Genomic DNA, 17195 nt, shown 5'->3' with positions numbered 1-17195 from the left:
ATCCCGCAGACTCATTATGGTTCAAAGGTTCAAAGGTTCAAAGGTTGATTTATTGTCACATACACCTAGATGTAGCGAAATTCTTTTTGCCAATGCAGCACATTAAAAAAGGAATACAAACATAACAATAATAAATAGCTTTAACATAAAAAACATCCCCGAGGGGACCGCCCGGAGCCTCGGAGCCTCGGAAGGCACAAAGTCCAGTCCCATCCCCAATGTCCACCCATAGTCGGGCCTATTGAGGCCTCCACAGTTGCCTCTACGGAGGCCCGATGTTCCAGGCCGTCCTCGCCGGATGATGATGTTCCGGCGTCGGGAGAGTCCTCTCAGCGGCATGGGAACCCTGGAACGGCCGCCTCCCTACTCGAGACCGTGGCTTCCGGAGCCGACAAGGCCGCGCTGAATGGAGCTCAACTGGCGATCTCGTCGCGAGATCCCAGGCTCCCGATGTAAAGTTCGGCGCCGTCGCCCGCAGCTCCGCGATGTTTTTAACGCTGGTCCCAGCTCACCGGAGTTCCAGCGCGGCGACTCAGGCAAGGCACCGCCCGCCCCGCAATGGCGCTCCAGCGCTGCACCGCCGTCCTCAGACCCGCAGCTCCGCCGCCGCCGATGCCGAGGCTCCGGGCGGTCCCCTCGCTCCTCGGACCCGCAGCTCCGCAGCCGCCGCCGATGCCGCCGATGCCGATGCCGAGGCTCCGGTGCGGTCCCCTCAGGAAATGCCGCTCCAGGCCCGTTGGTAGGCCGCGGAGGACGGGTCGAAAGTGCAGCCGGAGAAAGCTGCATCTCCGACCAGGTAGGGACCCTGAAAATTAGTTCCCCCTTCCCCCCCCCCCCCCCCCCCCTCCCCCACACATAGAAAAGCTAGAACTCCTTAAAAACAAAACACTAAACTAACTAAAAATAAGAAAAAAGAAAAAAGATTCATATGAATCTTGCATTTACTGTACTGGCATTTAAATGTTTGTCTTTGATGAATGTATATTTTGATGTTTGGCTCCTATGATTGCTGGTGTTGAGCTTGTTAGCAATGATTCCATTAATAGCACACATGCCTTTGACTCAAATGTCAGGGTTAATCCCACTCCAGGCATTTAAACCTCTCCCCTGGCACGCTGATCTAGCGAGGAACTTCCGAATTTTGTTCCAACTCCTGAGGCTGCACATCATAGCTACAACAACAACATCCATTGACATAGTGCCCAGAGGAAAGCTGGAAGGTTTCCAGATCCGTTCTGTGAGAAAATGTTAGGTGGAGGAATTTCCACTCAATGTATTGCTGTCCAGTGATGGTCACTGGGTGCAGAAATGCTGTAAATAAATCTTATCTGAGAGATAGTGGGGGAGACGTTTTCTTAGATTAAACATTATCTGAGTATATCAAGTGCCTTTGCACATAGATTGCCCCCACACACACACACAAAGGCAAAGACTGGCCGCCAGGATAATCTAGAGATCGCCAGCGTCGCCTCTTCAAGCACAAAGCTGAGCCGCAGGAAATAAACCTATACTGTCAGCGCCTCCTCTGGAGGTAAAGGCAAACTGAGGGAGAAGCCTGAGATCTCCACACCTCCTCCTTCAAAGATTGGGACTGAGCTGCTGGGACAAGCCCGAGATCTCCAACGCCATCACATAGGTGCTCTGATGGAGGCAGCACCCTTGCATGGTCCTGGACTTTCTTTACACTGTAAATGAAAGACATCATGTGAGTTCTCCCTTCTGCGAGTGTCGGAGGGGTCACTGCCAAGTCCGACGTCCTCCCCGATGCCACGCAAGAATTATACAGCAGTGGCAAATTCCCCTCGCCCTGCTACCACTGGGATTGGCATCCTCAGTAATGGAGCCACCATGGTTTTACTGACAGACTATGAAGCTCAGTGCAGGCTCTTATTTTCTTGCCTTCTCTCTAAGTATGATTCACTGGTACCATTTTAATATTTCTCACGTCATTCCTTTCGATAGGTTCATGATATATTGAGATATGGACCGAAGAAATACTTTGGAAGGACGGCGCTAGGTGGGCCTTTTCACGTCATCAAGTGAGTTTGAAGGATGCCACCTACTTGCAGATTCCCTTGCATCATTGAAATACCACTGAGCAGATACTCTCTGTACTGCTGTGGAGTATGTCTGTCTGTCTCCTGTAATAATAATAATAATAATAATAATATCTTTTATTGTCATTGCACGTCAGTGCAACGAGATTTAGTGTGCAGCTCCACTGATGTACAAGAAAGGTAAATAAATACAATACATAAATAAGCAAGCTGAATTGATTGACGTGACCATCTGAGGGAGACTGTCCAAAGGGGGTGGGTGGGGGGGCACTCATTAGGGCCGGTTCAGAGCCGCTATAGCTCTTGGGATAAAACTGTTCCTGAGTCTGGAGGTTCGGGCGTAGAAGGCCTTGTAACGTCTGCCGGAGGGAAGTAGTTGAAACAGACCGTGGCAGGGGTGTGATGAGTCCTTATGGATGCTGAGGGCCTTCCTGAGGCACCGCGTGTGGTAGATGCCCTCCAAGGCTGGTAGCTCTGTCCCGATGATCCGCTGCGCTCTGTTGACGACGCGCTGAAGAGCTCTCCTCTCCGCCTGTATGTGACTGCATTGGACAGGCCTTTGTGGGTTCATGGTGAGAGATGAATGTTAACATTCATTGTGTAGGAAGGAACTGCAGATGCCGGTTTAAACCGAAGATAGACACAAAATGTTGGAGTAACTCAGTGGGACAGGCAACATCTCTGGAGAAAAGGAATGGGTGACGTTTCGGGTAGCGTCCCGAAACATCACCCATTCCTTCTCTCCAGAAACGCTGCAAGTCCCACTGAGTTACTCCAGCATTTTGTTAACATTCATTCATGGAGAGCAAGGCCATGTAATATAAACATGGTGAGACTAGTGAGGTATTTCTGTAGATGTTTTCAGCATAAGAAATCGTGTCTGTCCCTTTACTATAACGATGCTGGTGATACTCTTCAGGTAGGATGTCAATGTTTATGTATACTGTAATAAGGGCCCATCAGCAGTGTTGTGAAGTGGGTCATTGTGTATTTGTTTAAGGCATGTTATCAACAAACAGCAACATTTACTGACAACTTCTACGCTATTATATTAATTTAACTGTGAAGTATCCTGCATTTTGCATAACACTGAGGCCGCAGATTTCAGCCGAATGAGTTTTCTGTACGATGCCTAAAGCCACATAATTGAGAGTCTAAAGATAAGTACAGCCAGTATAAATATGGAGACGGTAGATAATGACATCACTGAGAACATAGAACGGTACAGCACAGGAATTTGTGTCAAACGTGATATCAAGTTAAACTGATCTCATAAGCATGTACATCGTCCATTCCCTTCATATCCATGTGCCTATCCAAAGTATTTTAAATGTCACTATCATTGTACCTCCACTATCACCCCAAACAATGTGTTCCAGGCCCCCACTACTCTCTGTGGGTTTTTTTTTAATTTACCCTGCACATCTCCATTAAACATTCCCCCTCTCACTATGCCTTCTTGTATTAGGCATTTCTACCCTGGGAAAAGGTTTCTGACTGTTTACCTATCTGTGCCTTTCATAATTGTATTTACTTCTGTCCAGTCTCCCGTCATCCTCTGATGCCCCAGAGAAAACAATTCATCTATCCAACCTTTCCTTGTAACTGAAACTCTCTAATCCAGGCAGCATCCCAGTAAACCTCCTCTGCACTCTCTCCAAAGCCTTCTCCCGTTTCTGTAATGGGATGAGCAGAACCGCACAGAGTGCTCCAAATGCATCGTAACCAAAGTCTCATGGAGCTGTATCGTGACTTCCTGACTCTTATACTCAATAACCGGTGCAATGAAGCCAGGCCAACCATACCCCTTCTTTAACATCCTATCTACTTGTGCTGCCATGAACTTGCACGCCAAGGTCCCTCTGCACATCAATGTTGTTAAGGGTCTTGCCATTAACTGTATATTTTCCCCTTACAAGAAGAATAATCAATGTTTTTGGTTGTGACTTAGAAACATAGAAACATAGAAATTAGGTGCAGGAGTAGGCCATTCGGCCCTTCGAGCCTGCACCGCCTGTCAATATGATCATGGCTGATCATCCAACTCAGTATCCCGTACCTGCCTTCTCTCCATACCCTCTGATCCCCTTAGCCACAAGGGCCACTTCTAACTCCCTCTTAAATATAGCCAATGAACTGGCCTCGACTACCCTCTGTGGCAGAGAGTTCCAGAGATTCACCACTCTCTGTGTGAAAAAAGTTCTTCTCTTGAAGCAGGGTTTTGACTTCTAAGACATGACCATTCCTTTCTCCCCGCAGATGCTACTCAATCCACTGTATTCCTCCAACAGATTGTTTGTTTGCATTCTCTTATGTTCTTGTGTTTTCTGAGGACACGTAGTTATTCTGCAGGTGAATTAGATCTGTTGTGTTTCAACAGTTCTGTTTGGAAATCAGGCAGGAGATGAACTGTGTTTTGTACTTGGGGGAGTTTTATGGGCTCGTCCCACTTAGGCGACTGCAGAAGACTATGCAGTCGCCACATAGTCACCACATGTTCGCGGGTGTTTGCCGGGGAATCTCCTTCATGGTCGTGAGGAGTTCCCGCATTCTGGGAACTAGTACTTAACAGTCTCTGGCAGTCGCCTGAAAAATCGCCTAAGTGGGACAGGCCCATTACACTGTGGGGGAATGATGCTGGTACAAATGAAAATTCCATCAGTAAACGTAAGACTGAAATCATCCAGAAACTTGCCATTTTGTGACGTGTTTTATGTTCTGCAAAAGATTTTGATGGCCACCGCCATTCAATTTCGTCCTCCATCTTATTCATTCACCCAGCTTCATTTCCTCTTTGTTGTGCGCTATCCAGCTGTCACTGTTTTACTTTCTGTCTCCTCTATTTTGCCTTGCTGCTGAGTCTGCCCTCGTTCCTCTGTACCACAGTATCTGCTACGGCGTTATGGTCTTGACTGTGCTGGTGTTGCGACTGGCCTCCCTGCCTGGTGAGACGGTTCCCATGTCCTTGGCCCTCATCCTTGCCTGGTGTAACCTGATGTACTTTGCCAGAGGCTTCCGGTTGATGGGACCATTCACCATTATGATCCAAAAGGTAAATGTTTCCAATTGCATAAATGTTATAGCTGTATTAATCAGATAATTGATGTACAGGCAGTCCTTGCATTACGCCAGGGTTCTGCTCCTGAGAGCTGATCATAACCCAAAGTGTTTGCAAGTCGGAGATGAAAAAAAAACTGCAAGGGAGAGGATGGCAGAATGAGTTGTGACGGGAGAGCGGACAGGCGTGAGGACAGGCCAGCCAGATTCACCTGGAGCAAGCGAGTGAATCTTCACAGCGCTCTCAGCTCTACTCAGACCAGCCTCCAATTGTTGCATCTTAGGGAGGGGGAAAGAAGGAATGTAGAAATACCCCATCACCACCTGGCAGAAGTTCCTTGCTAACCTGCAGCATCCCGTCCATCAAGTCCATCCTGCCATTCTCCCATCCTCTTGATCATATGCACCGAGTGTCCATAAACCAGGCGTTCATAACCCTGGTGGATCCGTACATCAGAGTCAATTATAATAACAGAATAATGTTCAAGCAATATAAAATGGGGTTCAACAATGATTCAATTTTATCCAAATTGACTCTCATTTAATGAATACGTCAAACAGGCCTGTTATATATAATTTTATGATTCAAAGACAGTTTTGCTGGTGGAAACTTGAAGGTAGTTCAAGTAGTATGGTAATAATAGTGAGATCTGACACAGAAATAGGTCCTTCAGCACAACAAGTCCCCGTCAACTATCAATCAACCATTTTACAGCATGTCACACAAATCCATTTTTTCTTCCTCAAATTCCATCTTCCCCTGGCTATTAGATGGTCATGGTACAGCATGTTAAACAAATGGAAACATGAGATTGCATATTTCAGATCTTGCCTTATGTAGCCGAGGACAAGCTGCCAAGTGTGGAAAAGTAGCGGTGTGGAATGAGCTTCCAGTGGAAGTGGTGGAGGCAGGTTCGATGGTATCATTTAAAAATAAATTGGATAGGCATATGGATGAGAAGGGAATGGAGGGTTATGGTATGAGTGCAGGAAGGTGGGACTAAGGGAAAATAATTGTTCGGCACGGACTTGTAGGGCCGAGATGGCCTGTTTCCGTGCTGTAATTGTTATATGGTTATATGTTATTAGGGATGGGCCAGTGTTGCCCAGACTGTGAAAAATAAATTTAAAATAGTAATTAAGTTTTGACCCAACTACCTCAACTGCTGTGTCAAACAAAATGACCAGCGATGAGTACAACGTGTTTTTTATTAGCACTTGAGTTACTTAACTATGTATGTTTACCACTGACTAATACTTGATTTACTGTTGCAATATAATTTCTTACACTAAATCACAAGACTCACGGTTTGGACTCGAACACTACCCATGTGAGATCAAACTGTTGGGTTTATGCCCACAGGGCTGCAGTCTGCTCTGAGTTTTGAAACGGGGCCCCCCCTTACGATGGTTGCTCCCAATATCAATGGATATTGCTTCCTCCAGTCTTCTGGAGGTTTTCTTTGCTAAATTGACCTAGGTGCTCATGATTCTGAAGTCAATCACCTCAAATTGTCATTCATCCAAGAACTGTATAAACAAAACATCTTATTTCCTTATCAGGCTAGAAAGTTCATATTTTTTTCCTCATCGTGCAGTAACTTCACAAGACATTCCCAGACATCCTTATCTTGTCAAATCAAATAGTTATAAAACTGTCTCAAAATTCTCATCAAGTGTCGATCACATGATCACCCGTTACCATACTCTTCTCTGGTTCGCAGCACATTAACACTTTCTCTCTGTCCCTGTCCCTGTCTCTCTCTCTCTCTCTCTCTCTCTCTCTCTCTCTCTCTCTCTCTGTGTCACTCTCTCTATCTCTCTGCCATGCTCTCTCTCTCTCTCTCTCTCTCTCTCTCTCTCTCTCTCTCTCTGTCACTCTCTCTATCTCTCTGCCATGCTCTCTCTCTCTCTCTCTCTCTCTCTCTCTCTCTCTCTCTGACCCTCACTCTCTCTCACTGTCAAATGCTCACCTTCGCACACTTTTTCATTCCCTCTTTCACTCTCTCACTGTCATTCTCTCTCTTTCTCCCCCTCTCTCTATCTCTCTCTCTCTCTCTTTCACTATCACTCACTCTTTCTTTCATTTTTATACTCTCTCTCAATCTCTCTTCCTTGCAGAGCATTCTCCCAGAGCCTGTCGGGACACTTGGCAGCTTGTCCTCAGCTACATAAGGCAAGATCTGAAATATGCAATCTCATTTTTCCATTTGTTTAACATGCTGTACCATGACCATCTATCTGTTTGTCTGTCAGACCTCCATCTTTACTGAGAGAGACTGAAAGAAAGTGAATAGGATTGTGCTGTAGTAATGGATCATCTGGCTTTCTAGCCCGTACTGTTTAATAGCCTTTAAAATTAATTAAGCATTATAGGAAAACTTTCCAGCGTCTCAGCTAAAGATGGGTCCACTTTCAATGCCAAAGATTGGCCGTTAGTGGAATCAGTGGAAGTGCGAGACCAGTCTCAATTGTTCAACACTGCTGGAGGAAACTAATGGGCTTGAATTAAATTCTGACTAACACTCTCCTTCCCTCTTCAGATAATATTTGAGATTATACTGCCATTCCTGGTGCTGATGCTGATTGTGCTCTTGGCTTTCACATTCAGTGAGTATTCAGGGGTATTTCCTATGTAACAGCAGCTTTGTATTTCAGAATTATGTATGAAAGGTGAAGAACTCCAAAAATATTTCTGGCATGACAAAGCTATTCATTCTTTCCTTTCTTTCTGTTTCATATGTCCACTATTTTTTTCTCTCTCTCATCTTTTTTTTTCTCTCTCTCTCTCTATCTGTTTCTCCCTTTTGTTCCAGCACATGTTGAAGTGTAAGACCTACCCTCAGATTTAAATAATGGGAATGGATTTGCCAAAAGATGCATCCCTCTCCGCAGCAGTAAGGCAGTGTATGGGGTCACAGTAAAGGGCCTATCCCACTTTCACGACCTAATTCACGACCTCTGCCGAGTTTGCCCTTGACTCATACTCGCAGCATGGTCGTAGGAGGTCGTAGGTAGGTTGTGATGCTAGTCGTAGGTACTAGTGGCATCAAGTAGGTCGGGGCGTTTTTCTAGCTTGATGAAAAATGTCCACGAGTAAAAAAGGTTGTGAATTACTTAACACTCTATCCCCTATTAGGTAGGATCAGCTTTGGAGGCAGAATGCATTGCATCGATCTATTACATATTGTGTTTAATCTCACCAGACTCAAATCATTACTACAACAGATGTTATGTTCATTCTCCCCCAGACTGTCAAGAGATTGGGTGATCCTTGTGGAAGTTAATGACATGGGACGACAGATGGCACAATGGGCTAAATGTTCGGCTGGCGACCGGAAGGCGGCCGGTTCGAATCCCGCTTGGAGTGCATACTGTCGTTGTGTCCTTGGGCAAGACACTTCACCCACCTTTGCCTGTGTGTGAATGTGTGTGAATGTGTGTGAGTGATTGGTGGTGGTCGGAGGGGCCGTAGGCGCAGAATGGCAGCCACGCTTCCGTCAGTCTGCCCCAGGGCAACTGTGGCTACAGAAGTAGCTTACCACCACCGAGTGTGACTGAGGAGTGAATGAATAATGCGATGTAAAGCGCCTTGAGTATTAGAAAGGCGCTATATAAATCCCATCCATTATTATTATTATGGTGTCCATTCCTCTTTAATATACACTTGTTTTCTCTGTCCCTGATCTTTAATTTCCTTTCATTGACCCCATCTCTTCTATCCCTTTCTACTTTACATTTTCTATATTCAGTTTACTTTCTATTTTCCCTTCTGCTGGAGGTTGTGAAGTTGTCTCAAAGGCACATTTTGGGAAATTTTTGGCATTATATCTTCATGGCGTTCACTGTGCATATATTTTGCTTTGGCTAAGACTCAGATTGGAAGTAAGTGGAGGTTGCAACCAGCCATAAGAATTTAAATGTTTTGAGAAAAGGTGCATTTCTACTTCTTCCCTTAAAGGGCCCGTCCCACGGCGATTTTTCTGGCCACTGCCGGCGTCATATCAGTGCTGTCAAAAGATTTTGAACATTTCAAAATCCAGCGGCAACAAAAAAATGTTGCAAAAAAATGTCACTGCCGCATCACGACACAAATTTTTCGGTGACCTGATACGTCAGTCAATGATGCCGGCAGTCGCCGAAAAAATCGCCAAGTGGGACAGGCCCTTTAACCTTTGACTTCCTTCTTTGTCCACTGATGTAGTTTCATCCCTCCTTTCCAATTCTCCGTGACTTGATCCACGCTACCTCTCTTGTTCAGTACATGTTTAACGCTGTGCTGTCTTTGATCGCTCCCTTGGCCTTTCTCCAGGTACCCACTTGTCATTCCAAGTCTTGGATCCTGAAAAGTGGGAACGCTTCGTGGATTTCAGCACAGTTCTGTTCACCATGTACCTCCTCTTTTTTGGTCTGGTCAACATGCCACTCAATTGGGAAGTGAATCAGCCCGACATGGCACGGCTCCTGTACGCCATCTACACCCTGCTTGCTTTTGCCATCATGGTTTTCCTTGTTATCCACATAATGGGAGAACTGATTCGACGGATCGCAAAGGAGCGTGAGGACATTTGGAGAGCACAGGTACCATGCTGACACATTCTTAAAGTAGTTTCTTTGTTTAAGTTGAAAGACACCTGAGTACAGTGTAGGCTCATCAGCTGATGCAAGCAGGTAACCAAAGGCAGGCTTTCAAATACAAAATGGTGATGGTTCAAGATCACTGGAATAGTGCGAGATAAAGCCAAATTAAAGCGATATTAACAGTTGGAAAAGTTCTTCTCCTAGAGCATCCACATTGAAGCAATGACCAAGAAAGCACGCCAACACCTCGACTTCCTGAGAAGGCTTAGGAAGTTCGGCGTGTCCCCTACAACTCTCACCAACTTCTACAGATGTTCCATAAAAAGCATTTTATCAGAATGCATCACAGCTTGGTTTGGAAACAGCTCCATCCAAGTCCGCAAGAAATTGCAGCGAATTGTGGACATAGACCATCACACAAACCAACCTCATTTCTACGACTCCATTTATACCTCACGCTGCCTCGGCAAGGCCAGCAGCATAATCAAGGACAAGTCGCACCCTGGCCAGTCGCTCTTCTCCCTTCTCCCATCAGACCGTTTCTTCCAAGCTGTTATCAGGCAACTGAATCATCCTACCACAACCAGAGAGCAGTACCGAACTACTATCTGCCTCATTGGTGACCCTCGGACTATCCTTGATAGGACTATGTTGGCTTAACCTTGCACTAAATGTTATTCCCTTATCATATATTTGAATATATATGTCTGAAGATGTGTTTCGGCCCGAAACGTTGCCTATTTCCTTCGCTCCATAGATGCTGAGTTTCTCCAGCACTTTTGTCTTACCTTCATATATCTATACACTGTACTGGCTCGATTCTAATCATGGATTGGCTTGCTACTGACTGGATAGCATGCAAGAAAAGCTTTTCACTATCTTGGTACACTAGACAATAAACTAAACTGAAAAAAAAGTGACATTTAGTAAAGAGGTGAGCCCGTATTGGCGTGCAGATCAGTTTTGCATTCAGTTTTGGTCACCCTGCCGTAGGATGGATGTCCCTAAGCTGGAAAGAGTGCAGATAAGATTTGGTATAAGTGTAAATTGTCCCTAGTGTGTGTAGGATGGAGTTAATGCGCGGGGGATCGCTGGTCAGTGCAGACTCGGTGGGCCAAAGGACCTGATACTCTATCTCTAATCTAAACTAAACTAAATTTCATTTAGAGAGCTGTCAGAAAATTTAAATTAAACAAGGTCTTGCTATGTAGGAAGGAACTGCAATGCTGGTTTGTACCAAAGATAGACACAAAATACTGGAGTAACTTAGCAGGTCACCAGCATCACTGGGGAAAAAAGAATATGTGACTTTTTGAGTCGGAACCCTTCTCCCAGACTGAAAGTAGAGGCGTGGCGGGGTACACTGGAGGCAAGAAAAGGCCAGACAAATCAGGGCCGGCAGCAGATAACCTCAGGAAGGGTGGAGTCGATAATGGCCTATTGTTGGCTGTGGAAGGTGTGATAATACGAGGGATGCATGGATACGACCAGTGGAACAGGTAATATGACTAGGGTGGGGGAGGGGGGGGGGGGGGGGGCGAGAGGGACTGCAGGAGTTACTTCAAATGAGTTAAATCAACGTTCATACAGCTGCCCAAGCGAAATGTGAAGTCTTGCTGTAATGTTATGTAATATGGAAAGGAGTTTCTCGATCCTTCCTGTAGTGCCCACCATCTTTACTCTTGACACTTCCTCCCTCATCAGCCAACAATATCGGATTTCAGAGAGGCTGGGGAGTGAGGTTGCTCCTCTGCAGCAAGGGTGGTCACTATTCAATGACTTTGTTCATTTGAATTCTAATCAATCAAATGAAAAATCCAAAAATCCAACTTTGCACTATTGTCTCTGTGTGCTTTCAATGGAGGTGACTCACAATTTATATGTCCTGAGTTAACCGATTTGATAAAATAGTCCTCAATGGAAATTGAGATGTGTATAAGATCATAAGGTCATAAGTGATAGTAGAATTGGACCATTTGGCCCATCAAGACTGATCTATCTTTCCCTCCTAACCCCATTCTCCTGCCTTCTCCCCATAACCTCAGACACCTGTACTAATAAAGAATCTATCTATCTCTGCCTTAAAAATATCCACTGACGGCCTCCACAGTCTGCTGTGGCACAAAAGTCCACAGATTCACCTGACTTAAAGAAATTTCACCTAATTTTCTTCCAAAAAGAATGTCCTTTAATTCTGAGGCTATGACCGCTAGTCCTAGATTTTTCCACTAGTGGAAACATCCTCTCCACATCCACTCTATCCAAGCCTTTCACTATTCTTACACTATTACATATATTTGTACAATGTTTTTGCACGGCATAATTCCAGACTTCGGTCAGTTCTCCAGAGGCCATCTGTAACCTCACTTCTTCTCAGCACAACCACAGCTGTCGGATGCTCACATACCAGCTCTGGCAATAATACATAAACCCACCAAGAAACAGCCCGGGCAATTCACCCCAGACCCTGGTTCTTGCTGAGGAGCTGATGATTAAAATGTTTTTTTGTCACAATTAGCATTACTCATGGGTTCAGATTACTTCCCCTGGGCTGGGTTCATTTCATCCAGGTGAAGACCATCTTCCCAACATGTTAGGGTCCTCCAGGTTTATGGAGAGGCGCAGGGCCGGTTTTAAGCCGATTTGACCGATTTCTCCCAATTGGGCCCCGCGCCTAGGGGGGCCCCGCACTAATGTTCCGTACTTCGTATGGAAATACGAATTCTCTTTGTTAACTAAAGTTTTTTTTAATTCGCCATCCGGATTTTTTTTTTAAACGAACATGTATAACCAAAGATCTTCTAGCAGAGCTCCACCATAAGATCTTTGTGTATAACAACCGCTGCACGGCCATCAGACACAAACGATGTGTTAAACAGTACTGTTAGCACTTCTTATCAGCAAGTACTTAACTCGTTGTTATACAATCATGTCATCAATGCATCCATCCGCCTTCCTCAGTAAATGTTATTGTGTTTTGAACAAGTATTAATAACGTCGTGTTCCTTTGAATAAAATTCACGCGGCGTCATTAATACTTGTTTAAAACACAATTACATGTAGATGTAATGTAGATCGATGACACGTTGAGAATTTCTTTAAACTCACCATCATGAGTGAGGGCCCCGAAGGGGCTTCTTCCTGGTGTGCAGGTTAGTCATTCACCTACCGACCCACGTTGTGTCTCTTTGTGTTTTGCTCTCTCCCTCCCCCTCTCCCGCTCCCCATCTCGCCTCTCTCTAGCTCTCTCACACTGTCGCCTCGGCATTCCCGGAATCATTGACGTTTTGCGGTAGACAAAAATGCTGGAGAAACCCAGCGGGTGAGGCAGTCGCCTGGCCCGCTGAGTTCCTCCAGCACTCTGTGTTTTTTGTTTGGCTCTGAAGTTGAAGGTGGCTCAACGGGACGCGCAAGGGCTCTGGGGAGAGGGTTGCGTTTCTGGTCGAGACCTTTCTTCAGACAATCACAACTAATCTCACCGACGAGAGTTCAGTTTAGTCTGAAGAAGGGTCTTCTCTCTAAAGTCGCTGCGCTGCCTGTCCTGCAGAGTTACTCCAGCTTTATGTCTATCTTCAATTTCAGAGAAATACAATTTCTCACGGGGGGCTTATAACGTCTCTTAAACCCCTCTGGGACCCTCTGAACACCTCTAAAACTCCTCTAGCCCCCCTATTTCCCTCTATTCCCCTCTAAACAATTGTAAACACACCTGAACCCATCTGAAGCCCTCTAAACATCTCTAAACCGTTTAAACCCCTCTAAACTAGGAGGCTGCAAGGTGACTTGGATAGGCTGGGTGAGTGGGCAAATGCATGGGAGATGCAGTATAATGTGGATAAATGTGAGGTTATCCACTTTGGTGGCAAAAACAGGAAAGTAGACTATTATCTGAATTGTGGCCGATTAGGAAAAGGGGAGATGCAACGAAAAATGCTCACGGCAGACCAAACGTGTTAAACAGAAATTGGTCAGATATTGAGCTTTACACAGTGAGAAATCATGTGAAATAATCACTGAATTTAATTTTAAATTAATGTACCTGCATGTTATACTGTTTAGTTTGGAGATACCACCAGATAGCCTGGTTGATACAACCAGATTAGTTTGGAGATACAACCAGATTAGTTTGGAGATACAACCAGATTAGTTTGGAGATACAACCAGATAGTCCACTGAGTTCGCACCGACCAGCGATTTTTGTTACAGATTTGACAAATTTATTTGGCGGCCAATCAAACGCTGTCTCTAAGGGGGTTGCATCCAATCACCAACCAGCTTGCCTTAAAATTCCCGAAACTACACGAAATATAAACATACATAAATTTTTACTTTTCTAGAGTAGGGGCCCCGCCATCAGTTTTCTAATTGGGCCCCGCAATTCCTAGCACCGGCCCTGGAGAGGCGAGTCGCTGCTCAAGGTTCTATCAGCAATAGTAGTGTTAGAATGAATGCTCTTCTCTTCTGGATACTGCTGTCTGGTGGATGTGAGAAGTAATGACATCATTATCTGCTTGAAGATGATCTTCACGTCTCTCTGAACTGAGTGAAGCTCAGATGTCAAACATTGCAGTGCAAGTTGAAACTCTCTCGTCCACAACCCTTGGGACCTGACCAGTGCCTGACAGAAGATCCAGATCCGAGAACTTGCCCTTGATCAGCTTCCTCAGAGAGGAGAACTGTTCTTTCCAATCATTGAATCATTGTATTGTGGGACAGCTATAGGGAATGAAAGCTGGATGGTTACCAGAATTGTCCATAACCAGAAATACTGTCGGTTGAGATTGCAAAAAACTGTTCTCTCACGTTAATTAGCTAAATACAGTCAATTTTACATCTGAATTAGAATTAGTTAATGAATACGGGTCTGTACTGCAGATTCAAAAAATGCTGACCACAGGTGTTCCCAGACCTCAGAATGTCGGACCAAAGAGTTTCAGCCTGTACTTTTTCCTGGAAGTGTGTATTAATACCTGTCCTTCACATTGAACACTGCTTGCTTAACTCCAAGGTTGTCGCAACAGTTCTCCTTCTTGAGCGCCGACTTCCAAGCTGCTTGTTTCCTCCTTTGGGAATTTGCGGAAAAAAGTATGGACTTGGAGACAACTGGTATATTCGGTGAGTTTAATGGTCACTTTTTATACTAAAGGAGGTAGTCACAAAATTCAACATGTTAGGAATGGATATTCAATGAAAACTGGAGATACTGGAAAACTGAAATGAAAACAGAAGGCTGGAAACACTCACAGGTCAGGCAGCATCTGTGGAGAAGGCTTCTCAGAGCTGTACAGCTCAGGAACAGGCGCACTTTATCCACGCCAATTGGCATAGTGGACTAATCCTGTTTATCTGCATGCCCCTCTAAACCCTTCTTATTCATATTTTTTCAAATATCTTTTAAAAGTCAGATTTGTATCTGCTTCTATAGCTTCCTCTGCCGTTCAGTCCAGATACAGACCAGATACCAGATACGGAGTGCAAAGATTGCCTCTGCCATTCCTCATAAATCTCTCCTTTCTCACTTTATGCCCTCTAGTTTTAGAATCCTCTAACCTGGGAAGGAAAAACTGTGAGCATTCACTATATCCATGCTCCTCATGATCTTGCACACCTTAACAGGGTCACTTCTCAGCCTCTTACACTCAACAGTCTCAGCCTAACTAACCGCTCCCTATAATTTAAGCCTGCATGCCCAGGTAAGATTCTGGTGAAAGGAGTTTAGGTCTGAGATTTTTCATCACTTTTGGTGACCTGCATGAAGTGTGTTGAGAGGACGGGACCCAACGGGTCCCACTTGGTCTAATGAAGTGTTAAATCTTTCTCTTTCCAAGGATAGATATACACTCTACTTTAATATTCATTTAGTTTAAGCAATTGTTTCATACATTCCATTTATAGCCATTTACTCATCTGAGACTTAACTAATTTCCCAACTCCACTTGCAGCAAATCATCAATTTTAGGAGATGGACACAAGGAACATGGTGACCCCTGCACACCACATGCATAATGCCCCCCTTGCCTCATCCGCCACCCAACCTCCTGAAATGGAAACGGTCAGAGTGCACTTCTCTAAAGTTGATACTTAAAGGCAAAGGAGGCTTTTTGTGCCAACGGGCCAAGTTGCGGTGTGTTTTTAACATTACCTGTAAACGGTGCACTTGGCCATTTAAAATTCAGAGCAGTAAGATATAATCCATCACCCTTGTGGGAATGGGGCATATTTTATTGATCTTCACTCCCCCGAGCCTCAAAAATTAATGTCAGATGCCGAAAATCAGAAATTAAAACAGAAAATCCCGGTAGCACGCACCATCTGTAGAAAGCGAAACAGTTAATGTTTCACTTTGAAGACAATTCATCAGGTTACCTGATAACAGCACTTTCCATCCCCTAGATGTAGAACAGGATTGCAACCAGCAGAGCCACTGCTCCAGAGAGTGGGTTCTCTCCGGACCTCTGGCGTCCTTTGTGGAGTTTGCACATTTCTACTGTAAATGCATGGGTTTCCACCGTGTACTCCAGTTTCCTCCCACACCCCAAAGACCTGCTGGTTGGTGGGTTTAGTGGTCATTGTAAATTGACCCTTGTTGAGTGGTAGAATCTGGGCAGAGTTGATGAGAATGTGGGGGGAATACAAAATAGGATTAACGTAGGATTTGTGTAAATGCATAGTTGATGTCATGCATTGAGTCAGATCAGACTCGGTGAACTGAGGTTGGTTGGATCAGCTCGGACTCACAGTCGACCGAAGGGCCTGTTTCCATGTTGTATCTCTATGGCTACACTAGATGCAACATGATCTGCTGAGTGTTTCTAGCATTTCCTGGTTTATTTTAAAGCCATACAACATTCTAGAAATAATTCTTCTTCATTCTAATCTTCTACACATTCCTCTGGCAGTTCATTCCTGATACGGACCACGCTCTGAGTGAAGAGGTTGCCCCTGAAGTCCGTCAACTTCCCCTTTGATATTGAATTTCTCCTAATTCCTGTAATGCTAGGTGCGGCAACTGCAGTGATGTTAATACTTTATTTGCGGCTTTCTACAACCCCTGCAATTCAAAAAAGCTCCTTATCCGTGGCAAATATTAGCATCTGCTTGTCTAATAATGATGTAAAAGACATAATCAACACTCCAACCAAAGATCCTATAGCAAGCAAGATAGTCCACTCGACGAAAAAGACGTAGTACGGTCATGGGAAGATTCATGGGTAATTTTCGGCCCCATTTCCGTAACCGGCTTCCGTCTCCGCTCCAAAGATCCCATAGATACTAGTGCAGAGACGGAAGCTGGTTACGGAAACATCCTCGTAAAAATAAAAGTTCTTTGGTAAAAATCTTCTCCTCATTTTCAGAATTATAATTTATTAACACAAACTGTACCCCCGCAACGTTGATTACACTGCGAGTCGGGTCGGGTTACTGAAATGGATGAAAAAAAGGCCCACGTTCTGCTCAGTTGCGTACTACACGTCAGCCCATTGCATTTAGCAGGAGTGG

General features: G+C 44.8%; 1 protein-coding gene across 1 annotated transcript in view; it reads left to right on the top strand.

Moving 5' to 3' along the window:
- LOC116988069 (transient receptor potential cation channel subfamily V member 6-like) overlaps window positions 1–17195 on the top strand; it is a 33568-nt gene that overhangs the window by 15697 nt on the left and 676 nt on the right. Inside the window, exons 8-12 of the mRNA XM_033044514.1 lie at window positions 1963–2039; window positions 4944–5109; window positions 7658–7724; window positions 9427–9695; window positions 14704–14810. Coding sequence (XP_032900405.1) covers window positions 1963–2039; window positions 4944–5109; window positions 7658–7724; window positions 9427–9695; window positions 14704–14810 — 686 coding nt within the window. The remainder of the gene's footprint in view (window positions 1–1962; window positions 2040–4943; window positions 5110–7657; window positions 7725–9426; window positions 9696–14703; window positions 14811–17195) is intronic.

This window comes from Amblyraja radiata, chromosome 26, assembly GCF_010909765.2.
Source record: "Amblyraja radiata isolate CabotCenter1 chromosome 26, sAmbRad1.1.pri, whole genome shotgun sequence".
Taxonomy (NCBI): domain Eukaryota; kingdom Metazoa; phylum Chordata; class Chondrichthyes; order Rajiformes; family Rajidae; genus Amblyraja; species Amblyraja radiata.
The sequence above is the reverse complement of the archived record's forward strand: the minus strand, read 5'-3'. Positions and strand labels throughout refer to the sequence as shown.